Here is a 13457-nt window from a genome sequence, read left to right on the forward strand (position 1 = left end):
ACTTTTAGTGGCATGTTAAATATTTACTATTGCTTCTATTTGTCACCTATAAATAGTGAGATTTATACATAGTATAGTAAAAGGGTAATATAAAACTACTTGAGTGGCTGTCTTGCCTTGTCTCAATATGGATCAGTCAATCCAAAGGAAGGTATGATGTAGACTTAGGTCTAAAAATGTATTATATATAGAATTACCGGGAAATCACTTTATTGAGCATATTTATTTGTTTATCCTATCAATTTGGTTTGCACTGGCACTTTGGTGACTTATTTCCATATCTGATCAATTTTAGACCCGGGTCTATATCATATCTTCCTTTGGATCAACTAATCCAGATTGAGTTCTCATGTGCAGCTGCTAGGGATCACTGAGAGGGAGAGGCAGTTATGATCGAGCAGGAGGTTATCTTTCGTGGTTATATGTACTTTTTAGTTGGGTTTAGTCATTTGTTGTCAATTATGACTATTGTGGTTGAATAAACATTGTTATTTTGCATAATTACTTAGTGGTGCAGCCGTTTTGGCAGAATGTCTTCACTTGAACATGATATACTACTTTTAACCAAAACTAAACATTTATTTTATTAGTTGGTGACAGAAGGTATGGTCTTCCTTTCTCTGCAAACAATACTAAAAGGATTCTAGCAGTGGCATTCCAACAATGTGAACAGGTGGAGGCTGACGGTGTAAAAATGTAATATAATTGAAAGACAGTTCAGAAAGATGCAGCTATAAATAGACTGAATCAAAAGTTTGTGTGACAAGGCCTCTCAGAGGAGTAGGTGGGATCTGCTTTCAGAGAAGGGGTAAAGTAAGGGAGGGACTTTGATAAGTAGAGGACAGCAAGATTGACATGACAAGTGCTGGGGACGCCACTGGACTGTTCCCAGAAGTGTTACTGACTCATCGTAACAAGTGGCCAAGCTACCAGAAGCGTTCAGTGCAGCCAGGATTCACTGTCCTGCTGTTTGCTTGTGTACACTTGATACAGGAGAAAGGAGAAGATGTGATGGAGATCATTTAGTTAGTCCTGCAGAACAGAACATACAAACATGGGCAACGACGACCATATCCTCATCAACTTGTCCGGAGAGGGTCCCTGGGGCTTCCGACTGAATGGAGGATCAGAGAAGAGCTTACCTCTCCTTGTGTCAAAGGTACACCCTTATCATAAGGCCTGACACCACAAGGCCAAGTGGCCGCACTACATGACTTTGCAACAACCCAGTTCAAACTCCTGTGTCACACTAATTGTTGTTTAGAATAGACTCGTTTTGTTCACACTTTAGTTGCAGGGATATGTCCTGGACAAGCTAACTGTAAAAGATTTTTTATAAATGATACATATCCACATGTACCAAAACCAGTGCAGCTGCTGCACATATGTACTGTAATAAGTACAAAACACAATATAGCTTAGTGGCCCAGACTTTATTTCCTAGCACAAGGGTCCTGCCAAGTGAAAGCTGCTCAGTAGCACCATTGTTTAAAAAACAAAAACTCTGCAATTCTCTGATCCAACGGTTCCAATTTAATACTGTATTTTGTTAAATTGTACTAATGCAAAAGATGCAGTTAAAGCTACTACATGGTATTGTGATCTGTTAGCTCAGGAACAGTAGACTAGAAAGCTCAAGAATTCCCCTAAATTCTGGAGTGAATCCTTAATGTGTAGTCTATGAGAGATTCGTATGGAAGTATTGGGTTTTTGCTTGGAATCTACAGCTTCAGACTACACCCTCTGTAAGCCTATTTAGTTAATAACAGAGTAACATACCAAATCTCTCTTTAGAGCCAGGAGCTGACATGTGCAGGCTCAGGTGGCTTCTGTTGTCTGTAAATGTCAGTTTTACTACCTGTGTGAAGTGACAGCTTATTAAAGTGCTCATGTTAATAATGTGGAAGCTCTTGCTAATTATTGACCCTTTTAGAAACTTTAAGCTCCCTGACTGTCACAGGTTTCCCATAGCTTTGCTATATGCAGAGTCAGTGACCTGGAGTAAACATGCAGGCCAGGAGTTCAGACATCAGTAGCTGCATATTCCTTCCACGCTTGTGTACTTAGAGAAGCCATAGGGTGAACTTGAGAGGACCATTTGTGCAAATATGTAGCTTTTGCTCAGATCAACCTATCAGTGTCTTCTTTCATATGCCTGGTTACTTGAAAACTGTGATTGTGAGCTGCAGCTGATTAGCCTGAATATTGTTGTATAGGGAATGTCTAGTGCAGTTCTGTCCAATTTAGAACAGTGCTCTTGAATTTTAAAGTCTTAAGGTGGCCATACACTAATCGATTTTCTCATTCGACTCTTTGCTGATTCAATTCATCTGCTGGGAATTGATTTCCCAAAGTGTCAGATTGATAGATTTTTGATCCGTTAAAAAAAGAAAAAAAAAGATTGAGAGAATCGATCGGGCAGGTTGGAAAATGTAAAACAATTGGGGGTGGGGCATTAACACATGAATGGCCTATAGCTTTGTACTGCATCGAAGAGTGCAACTCTGCAATTTGATAGATTTTCAGTAGATTCCCTGCTGGAATCTATTGTAAATTGATGGGTAGTGTATGCAGTGGTAGGAAATGATTTCTTCCGAATTGATTCTTTTCAGAAAGGAATCGATCATTTTGGAACATTGGCTGGAAGAGAGAGCAGGACCGATGGCCCATAAGGTTGCACTGCATTTAGCAGTACAATGATTGCCATTTGATAGAGGTTCAATAGATTTCTGCTATAAACTATTGATATTGAGTTCCCTGTGTAGGAACGTAGGAATTGATCACTATCTGATCAACTTCCAGTTTTACTGGCATATCAGGCCATAATTGACCACTGTATAGCTAGCTTTAGTGTTCTTATACTTAAGTGTTGTTAAAATGTCTTAAAATCAGGCAGTATTTACCCTGTCACCTCCAATATGTTCAGTGTTAACTTTTTACTCTGCTTATACTGATTTTAAACTAGTTGCAGTGTGTGTTGCTCCCAGCTTGCAATATCTGCTTCTAATAGCTTATGCCATGTTGTAAATTCTGTATCTTCACTCCTTATTCCCATGGAAACAGCATCAGCACTTCAGAAAGCATGGCGTATGGAGACGTACAGGCTACCAATGTCTAATTTCTCAATGTAAACAATGTCAGAGACATAGCAGTGGCCAGTATTTATAAAACATGGCTTAAATCAGTGCAGTAATGCAGGTATATTGTGTTGTTTATCACAGCCTCTTACTAAAGCGTGGTACAAACATCCAATTTTGATTGGCTGATATGACGGTTTCCAGTGTTTCTCAAACTTTTCCAGTAGTGTACCATCACAACAACAATTCATGCATGTTTGCCATTCCTGTTAAAGCGTATATACCTGTTTTTTCTCTTTGTAAAGTATAACAAATGAACAAATCGAAAGCAGCTACTGGCTTTTATACACTTTTGGAACGTCTGTTGTGTAAATGCCAGTAAAAAAACCCCCAAAAAACCCATAAAAGAGTAAAAACAAACAAACACGATTACAGGTCAAATACTTACTTAAAGGACAACTGAAGCGAGAGGGATATGGAGGCTGCCATATTTATTTACCAGTTTCCTGGCTGTTCTGCTGATTCTCTGCCTCTAAAACTTTTAGCCATAGACCCTGAACAAGCATGCAGCAGATCAGGTGTTTCCGACATTATTTTCAGATCTGACAAGATTAGTTGCTTGTTTCTGACGTTATTCAGACACTACTGCAGCTCAATAGATCAGCAGGGCTGCCTGCCTTACCTGGGGCTTCTTCCAGGCCCCTGTAGCTTCCTGGTCCCCAGCCATTGTTCCTCTCTGTTCCATTCATCCGCTGTCCCCCTCTGAAAGCTGGCTAACTGGGCCAGTCGCAGGCTACTGTGCATGCATGGCCCGGCTGTGCGCCTCCTCGATCGCACCCCTGCGGCCTGGAGCAGTTAGTGCGTGCGCAGTTGAAATGTTTATGAACTGGGCAAGTGCAGAACACTCCGGGCCTCGGGAGGGCTATTAAGAAGTTTTTAGAAGGGACAGCTGCTGAATGGAACAGCGGAACTACATCAAGGGACCAGGAGGACTACAGGGGGCTTGAAGAAGCCCTGTGGAAGTTAAACTGGGCACATTTATTTCACTTTAGATTGCCTTTAAAGTAAACCTGTGATGTTTTATGTCCTCCACAGGTTTCCCCCGTTCTCCTCTGCCAGGCCATTCAGTGCTAAGACCCCTGAAGGATGGCTGTACTGTACCTGCTCAGTAGCACTGACCCGCTTGGGCTGGGCTTTTTCTGCCAAAGCCCAAGCGGGTCGGTGCTACTTTGTAAACACGAGCGTTGACAAGCATTAACAAGCGGTTTAGCGGACAGGACAGAGCTGGAATGGGCCGGTGTGCTGGATCTGCCATTGCTGAATCTTTTGGCCTGGCTTTGATGCTGATCCTATAGCTTCAGTAAGGTACTGACTCTGAACAAAGTGTAAATCCAGAGCAAAGTCAGAATACCTGGTCTACATTTTTGTTCTGAGTAAATAACGTGGACCATATTTAAAGGGAAAGGATTAACATGACAACAAGCAAGTAGATTCTTCCAAGAAGAGGAAACCGCTCAGTAGCACCTTCACTTTGTGACTTCTAACTTTTAAATGAAGTTAATGCTTTGGAGTTGGGGTCTGAGAGTGAGATTTTGCTCCATGGTCTTAAAGAGAATCTGTACTCTAAAATTCTTACAATAAAAAGCATATCATTCTATTCATTATGTTCTCCTGGGCCCCTCTGTGCTGTTTCTGCCACTCCTTGCTGCAATCCTGGCTTGTAATTGCCATTTTTATGCAATGTTTACAAACAAAAGACATAGCAAGTGATACGCGGAGAGTAGCTCAGTGTGTGAGTCATACAGAGTGTGCAGGGGGCCTGGAGAGGGTGTGTATAGCTTCTACCCAATCACAAGCAGCACAGCACATTCCAGCCTGACTGCCTCAGCCTGACAGAGCCGACAGAGGAGAGAAGATTAGATCATATAACAGCCACTGTGCAACTAGGAAAGGCTGCAGTTAGACAGAGCACATTAGAACAGGTACAGGAACTTATAGGATAGAAGAAATAAGACTCAAAATTTTGTTACAGAGTCTCTTTCAGACTTGCTGTGGTGTGCTAAATCTGTGTAGATTTCTGAGCCCAGGTAATTTCAAATGTAGCTGATTTTTTTTTTTTTGCCTCACTAGAAGAGTACTACAATTAGTAATGCTTATTATTATTATTTTTGACCTCACTTTAAAGATACAGAGCTCAGTTAGCAATGTACTGTGTGTGCATTTGTGGGTCTGCTGGTCATAATGATGGGAAATCTGCCTTAGTGGCTTTAGGTGCTATTTGTTTCTTTTTCAATCCTTTATACTTAATAGTTATGCTTTCAGAATCAAATCTTTGACTGGTCACCTTGACAACTCTAAAGATACTGGTAGAGGGGTGGGTGGACCTTATAACAGCAATGCAGTTTTTGTGTACATCACTATAGAACGCTAGAAGATCTACAGATCTCTTAGTTATGCAATGTTGGCACTTTAAAAAATAAATATTGTGTCTCCACTATAGGTCTGTTACATTTCAGTTTCATTACAGTTCTATATCAGCTGTCCTGACTTTCAGGTGGGTCCATAGTGGTACTGCCAGTTTACGTCTATCAGTGCCCTGAAGAAGATGACCTCTAACTATGCACTGCAATGACAGACTTGATGGCCAGTCTGCATGGTTGTCATCATCAGAGTGACCATTCATTTAGTAGTTATTTTCCCATAACAATCCAAATTAGAACTTTTCCCAGCAGTGGGGAGTACTGGGGAATTGCAGGGCAGGGTAACTAGTGAGCACTAATCCTGCTGTATGTATTTCACAAGTAACGTTGTGAAGTGTAAGAGTTCTCTAAACAACGTCCACTCAATAATGCCAGTGATAATGACTGTGTAGTAATTTTATGGTGTTGTATTGTATGCCATTGTACAGTGGCTAATAGATCTCTCCACTGCATTGAGATATCTGCTGCATGCAGATTTTGTTAATCAAGGATCCTGATTTCCATTGCAAAGACAAAGACAAACGCTTATATAGCGCTTTTCTCCTGGCGGACTCAAAGCGCCAGAGCTGCAGCCACTAGGACGTGCTCTATAGGCAGTAGCAGTGTTAGGGAGACTTGCCTAAGGTCTCCTACTGAATAGGTGCTGGCTTACTGAACAGGCAGAGCTGATATTCAAACCCTGGTCTCCCATGTCAGAGGCAGAGCCCTTAACCATTACAAAATCCAGACACTCCAGCCATTGCATAGGGGGTTTCAGAGGAGGTCATTGGCGTTTCGCTATATGGAGATAGAGAAGCGCCTATAACCTTTTGTGCAAGGGGGCAGGGCTAAGTGCTGGAGGCTGGTGGAAATTGACATAGGGAGACTGGGCAGATACTTAAAACTTTATTTAAAACAAACAACCACAAACAAACACTCTAATCGGAAACACTGTACAATCGCAAGAGATTGTACAGTGCTTCCAGCTGATGTGGAAAATGTGCAGCGAAACGCCTTTTGTGCATCAATGCAAAAGATAGGAGCGCTACTTGGAGATAGAGAAGCGCCTTTGACCTTTTGTGCAAGGAGGTGGGGCTAAGCACATGAATCAGGTGGAAATTGACATCAGGAGACCAGGCAGGTACTTAAAGTAACACTGAAGCGAAAAAACAACCTTATATAATGAATTGTATGTGTAGTACGGATAATTAATATAACATTAGTAGAAAAGAAAAGAGTCTCATATCTTTATTTTCAGTTATATAGCTTTTTTTCTATAACATTGCATCATTCTCTAATATTTGCAGTTTACAGATTACACTCTATATTTTAAATGATGAAACAGAGCAGAGCGTATGACCCTTTGAACTTCCTGGCAGAAAAAACGTAAACAAACAAGAAACAGTGAAAGACAGGTTGAGATAAGTGCTTCAGAAAACAGGACTGTAGCAGTCCCAAGTTGGGTCGGAGAGCTCAGAAAAGCTCTTTTACATAGATAACTGAAGTTTTTTAACTCTTCCTGTACTGGAAACAATACGAGACTCATATCTGTGCTACTAATTTTCTTTTTCTATTTCTTAGCTGTATGACACATACATCATATCATAAGTTAGTTTTCCCTTAAGATTCGCTTTGAAACTTTAATCAATACAAACAAGTACACAGAAACACTAATCTAATGCACTGTACGTTTACTAGCAGTAGATTGTACAACGCTTCCAATTGCTGTGAAAAATGCGCAGGAAAATGCCGCACAAAGCGATTGCAAGCACAGGAGCGATGTCTTGTGGGCCCTAGGCCTAACTGGCAGATGCAACAACCAGTCATTAGCTACATTCATGCATTTACACAAATTGTATGATATATCTTTACAATGTAAAATTTTGCATTATCGGCCAGGTTTATAAAATGAAAAAAACAAGTGATGTGGTTTGATTACTTTATTAGTCTGTTTTTATACTGCAAGGAAAGAATAGGCAAAATCCTGTGCTTAATATAGACCAGGAGGTTGTGTCTTCTTCACGGCCTCAAATATCTGACACTGGGCAACAGATCTTTCTATAGATCATTGTCTTTGACTCTTGTACTTTCCCATTGCTTCAAAGTCATTCAGAGCTAAAGATATCCTCAGATTTGGTTGCTTTGTTGTGGCATCAAACTTTGATACTTTGTTTAAAAAAATTATAAATTAGAACTTGAATATAGTTAGTATATTCTACTAAGGATCCTAACATAAAAGCATCTCAATATAATAGAATATAAATAATGGTAATACTTGGCATACAATAGTAATACTATTTCACATTGATCACAGACCCAAAATACAAGAAGTACATTTTTCATTTGTGGAACCATTGGAAGTATATCGCTTATGCAAGTGTGCAAAAAATGTACTGCGTAACTTGCCAGGTAATTCTATCTTGTTATTTCCTCTCTTTATGCATTGAGAAAAGATGACCAGCAAAAAAAAACAAAAAATTGTATAAGGCTGGATTCACAATGGTCAGTTGCATAACACACGTGTTAACATGTGTTAACTGCAATGGAGACTGGACATAGACAATTAATTCAAAACCTGCACGCAGCAAGACTAACATGATCTTTACATCACTGTACTGTGAACAGACCCATACAATTGTATGGGCAGTGAACTGACATGCAGAACTATTCTGCAATGCAACTGAGCAATGTAAACTAGGGCTCACAGCAGGGGCATTGCTATGATTCTGGGAGATCTGGGGAACCCCTGGGCACCAAGAGAGAGAATGTGCAGCGCCTAGTGCACCACAGCAAAAAAATGGGTGTGGCCATGCAGCAGGAAAATGGGTGTGGTCATGGGTTGGCTTAAAGTAGTTATAAGGCTAAAATTCGTAAAATGAGCCTTACTCACCTGGGGCTTTCTCCAGCCCCTTGTAGCCGACTGTCCCACGCCGACCCCTCCTCTCCCCGCTGCTCTCCCGGGCTCTGTGATTGGTATTCAGGCCGACCGCGGGGCCGGCCTTACTGTGTCTGTGCGAAGCGCCGGTTTTAATCATGGCCACATGGGCCACGGTGAACTGCGCAGGTGCAGTAGTTCTGTGCCTGTGCAGTTTGCCACGGCACATGTGGCCATGATTGACAGAGGCGCATCACGCAGACACAGTAAGGCTCATTTTACGAATTTTAGCCTGATAACTCCTTTAAATTTCATAAATACGCAACAATTCACATAAATAGGCAGCCTGGCTTCTGTCTTATCCTCAGTTGGCCTGGGCGCTGTGCTCAACTGGCGATTATGCTGTGCTGGGTTTACGGTGATGCTATGCTGGCTGGTGATGATACTATGCTGGTCTGGCTGTTGGTGATGCTGGCATGGCTAGTGATGATGCTGAGGCTTGGCTGGCGGTGATGCTGAGGCCTGGCTGGTGGTGATGCTGAGTGGTGATGCTGAGGCCTGGCTGGTGGTGATGCTGAGGCCTGGCTGGTGATGATGCTGGCATGGATGGTGATGATGCTGAGGCCTGGCTGGCTATTATGCTGCAGAGATGCTGGCCTGGCTAGTAGTGATGCTGAGGACTAGCTGGTGGTGATGATGAGGTCTGGCTGGTGGTAATATTGTGCTAGCCATTAGACTATGGCAGGATTATGTTGTGAGCTGCTCTGAGGACAGTCAGTGACATGACTATGTACTCTGTGAAGTGCTGCTGAAGATATCAGTGCTGTATAAGTACATAATAATAATAATAATAATAATAATATGGTAGCATATTAGACTATGACTATGGTAGGGATTAGATTATGAGCTCCTCTGAGGACAGTGACAGAACTATTCACTCTGTAAAGTGCTGCAGAAGATTTCAGTGCTATATAAATACATAATAATAATAATAATAATAATAATAATAATAATAATAATAATAATAATAATAATAATATTATGGTAGGACATTAGACTATGGTAGGATTAGATTGTGAGCTCCTCTGAGAACAGTCACTGACATGACTACGTACTCTGTAAAGTGCTGCAGGAGATGTCAGTGCTATATAAATACATAATAAATATACGGTAGGACATTAGACTATGACTATGGTAGGGTTAGATTGTGAGCTCCTCTGAGGACAGTCAGTGACATGACTATGTACTCTGTAATGTGCTGCAGAAGATTTCAGTGCTATATAAATACATAATAATAATATGGTAGGGCATATGACTATGGTAGGATTAGATTGTGATCTCCGGGGGAGCACAAGATGTAGGGGGAAAGGGAGAACAGGGGGAAGCACAAGATGGGGGGATAGAAAAACAATGGATGGAAAGAGGACTAAAAAACGGTGGTGGTGGTGGTGTGTGTGTGTGTGTGTGTGTGTGGGGGGGGGGTGTTGTTTGGGTGTTGGACAAGATGGAAGGGGGGTAGGAAAACAGACAGAGAGAGGGGAAAGAGCACGAGATGACAGAGGAGAGGAGAAAAATGCTCAAGGATCACAGCTTTACCACTAGCTACACAGCCACAGGGGATTCAGAGTTCACACAGGATGCTGTGTGTGTTCATGTCTGGTGCAGGGGGGGTGGGGCCACTGGACTTCACATTCTTGGGTCCGCTGCACTTCACATTCTCTCCCCTGCCAGGTCACACAGTGTCCATTATCAAGGCAGGGGAAGAGAGAGCAGGACAGCCCACGCAGCAGCATCCGAGCTCCAGCTGAAACTGAGCTTTTACATTCAAATAAGGAGCAGTACATGGCAGCCACTTCTGCCTCACTGGCTGTCCAGCCCCATGTGATCTCAGCCAGGCTAGAAAGCATCCGCCCACTGCACTCCACACTTCTGCAACTATAGTAACAGCGGGGACGCCTCGACTATAACAGCAATGCCAGCGGGCACTCTGAATCCTCATATCCCGGGTACTCCTGACAAGATCTGGAGCCAGTGACCTGGTACTAAGCCCCTAGAGACACGCCTAGCTCAAAGTTCTATACAAGCTTGAATCCACAGCTCTGTCCTTAAAGTGTACCCGAGGTGGTGCAGCGGGGGGCAGGTGGAACACAGAGGCATGTTCCCTTCCGCAGGACATGCCTCTTGGTCGCCGCCACGCCAATCTCTGACCCCCCCCCCCCCCCCACCTGTGCTGCTATATCACTCCCCCCAAATTGGTGAGAAGCAATTGTCGCTAATCTCGAGGGGTAAGGGAGGAGAGGTATTCCCTGCTCAAACGACCTCTGGGGGCGTTCTTGCAGGCCTTTCCTAGCTGCCATTGGGCAGCTCTTTCTCTCCCTGGCTGCTCCCCCTGCCACTCCCCCGCCTCCCTGCTTGCTGTGTGTGAGACACAGAGCATCTTCTTCCAGTGTTGTGACCCCAGGGGTCACAAAAATGAGACTAACCCACTGCAACCCACTGCAGGCAGAGAGCATCCTGAATGGTGGCTACCTGATCTGCCTGGCCCCCTGGATCAGGTAGCATTGTTTTTTTTAATTTAGATCCCCACCTCAGGTTCCCTTTAAAGTTGTATGAAACTCAAAATTGCATTATTGCCCTAAAACATTAAACACAGCATAAAAGTAATAGTAATAACACTGAAAAAGACTGATATAATATTACTGGAGGGAACATTTAAGGTAGCCACTAGCCATACATCTAGCGATGATGTGCAGATTCTACAAAGAGACAAATCTCTCTCTTATCGAATCTGATTAGAGAGAGAACTTGCAGCTGTCCATACACAGCAGGCTGATTCCCGATCAATTTCATGCTGAAATCGATCTGGAATTAGCCTTGTGATGCCGCATCTGACCGCCTCGCCGCCCCAACGCTATACCTCTAATGTTAAATCCCCCCCCCCCCCCCCCCAGTGCCCAGTGCAAGTTATACATTACCTGTCTGCAGCCTCCATTTGTCCCTGCTGGCTCCAGGCTCTGTTCTTCATGCACACACACCACGTGGTTGCCTAGTAACGTGGCCACGTGTATGACGTCTGACGTCATACGCGCACCCTTACTAGGCAACTATGTGAGGCGCGCATTTATGGAAAGCGTACACAGTCCGGAGCCAGCAGCAACAAGCATAGGCTGTGGACAGGTAATGTATAACTTGCACAGGGCATCGGGGGGACATTTAACATTAGGCGGGACAGTGCCAGGGGTTTCCTCACGTTCGTCAATCATCCTGAAATTGCATGCCGTTACCGCTGCTCACCTGATTGAGTAAGTCGGCCCAACATCTTGCAGCATGTGCAATCAACTTATGCAACTAATTTCGTCCTGGAATTGGTCGCATTGTCAGTCGGGCATGTACTTGGCGGCACCTATTTTCATCCGCTTTGACTATAATAATCTAATCGGATGGTCGATCGGCTGCCCAGTCGCCTGATGTATGGCTCCCTTTACACTTCACTGAAGCCAAGCTGATTACATTGCTTGTTGCAGGACAAATTAACAGATTGTCTTGTAATGATAATGAAGTAATTTCTGAAGCAAAGAAAGATCTCTGTAAAAAAGGAGAATAGAGAGCCCAATATAGTGTAGTAAGTCAAGGCAATTGGTATGATGAAAAAGAGTAAAAATGTATACTCACAAACCAGGGTTACCTCCAGGCAACCACTGTGTAAGCAGGTGAGGAGATTAACCTGTCCTCCCTCAGGATTAAGAAGTCGCTCTTTGTAGACGTGAAGAAAAGGGGTATCCCCCTCCACCAAGGTGGATGTATAATGTATTATAAACTGAACAGAGGCGCCAAAAGGATAAAACCAGTATTTAAAATTGCTTAGGAGGCAGTGGTGGACTTACCTCCTTCGAGCAGACACAAAAAGCTGTGTATTTCAACAAAGGTATATTTATTGGTACACGCCAGGGGTTTAACACAACGCGTGTCGCTAGGTCTATACCCGCTTCATCAGGCAGTAAGAGTAGGAGTACACAACTGGGAATAAAAAGCACATATTGGTGTGTGATCGGACAAAACAGGCTTAATATACAAATCAATTTCTTTGTTGTGTATGTGTGTTTGAGCTGGGAAAGTGTGAAGACGGGGGCTGGGTTTTATTTCCGGAGGGGGGGGAGAGAAGTTTGGTTTGATTGGCAGGGAAGGTAATTAGGGTAAGGTATAATGGGGGTATGGATAGGGGGAGTGAAAGGAGGTTTTGGAGGGAGGGGTGAAGCTAGACTGGCTAATGTGAGTAGGAAGTGTAGTGATGATAAATATAGTGATGGTAATAAAGTAATCGTACAACGTGTGTTTATAGTGTAAAATATACTAATGTGTGAAAAACAAGGATGTTGGTTAGGTAGAGTGAGTTAACAAGTGAAGTATAAATAGGGCAGGTTTGAGGAATAAATGAGGGATAAAAAGGCAGGTTAGAAGGCAAGTGGAGGTGAAAACAGTATCATGAAACTTACCAGCAGTATGTCAGAGTCACACCTTGCGCCTTTTTGCTCAGGTGCTGCTGACCTGCCGTTTAAATAGTCCAGGTAACGCCCCTAATTGATTATGAGCTGGGCGGGTAGTTGAAGTCACGCCAGCAGTGGATGCGACCATCTCTGCGCATCATCAAGGTGCGCCTACGTGCCGCTGTGATGCCGCGCGTAGGGCAGTGTGAGAGACTACGATGCGTAAATACTTCCGCATCGGGAAGACAGTTTATAATACAAGAGAAAGATCTCTGATTCCCTCCTGAATACAGCAGAACCTTTCCTAAAACTCTACTGTACTCAGCTTAATACATCTCAACACAATCTGATAATTTTGGAATTACAACATCAATCTTATCAGCTAGCTTCTGAGTGAAATAGAAGTTTGAGCTATTAACCCTTCCAGGAATGTGAAAACTAATCATATTTTTTTCCGATTTGTTGTATGCTTTAGACCATAGATAAAATTTGAGTTTCATATCACTGTAAACAATGCATAAACCCCTTGTTTTTTTCTGTCAAGTAAAAAAAAGAATGATGT

At 42.9% G+C, this 13457-nt stretch overlaps 1 protein-coding gene across 1 annotated transcript in view; it reads left to right on the top strand.

Annotated features, from left to right (window-relative positions):
- The first annotated feature begins 894 nt into the window (after window positions 1-894).
- Window positions 895-13457, top strand: part of SYNPO2L (synaptopodin 2 like) — a 118480-nt gene continuing 105917 nt past the window's right edge. Inside the window, exon 1 of the mRNA XM_068258048.1 lies at window positions 895-1159. Within this exon, the coding sequence (XP_068114149.1) occupies window positions 1055-1159 (105 nt within the window). The 5' untranslated portion in view covers window positions 895-1054. The remainder of the gene's footprint in view (window positions 1160-13457) is intronic.

This window comes from Hyperolius riggenbachi, chromosome 10 (genome assembly GCF_040937935.1).
Source record: "Hyperolius riggenbachi isolate aHypRig1 chromosome 10, aHypRig1.pri, whole genome shotgun sequence".
Lineage (NCBI taxonomy): Eukaryota > Metazoa > Chordata > Amphibia > Anura > Hyperoliidae > Hyperolius > Hyperolius riggenbachi.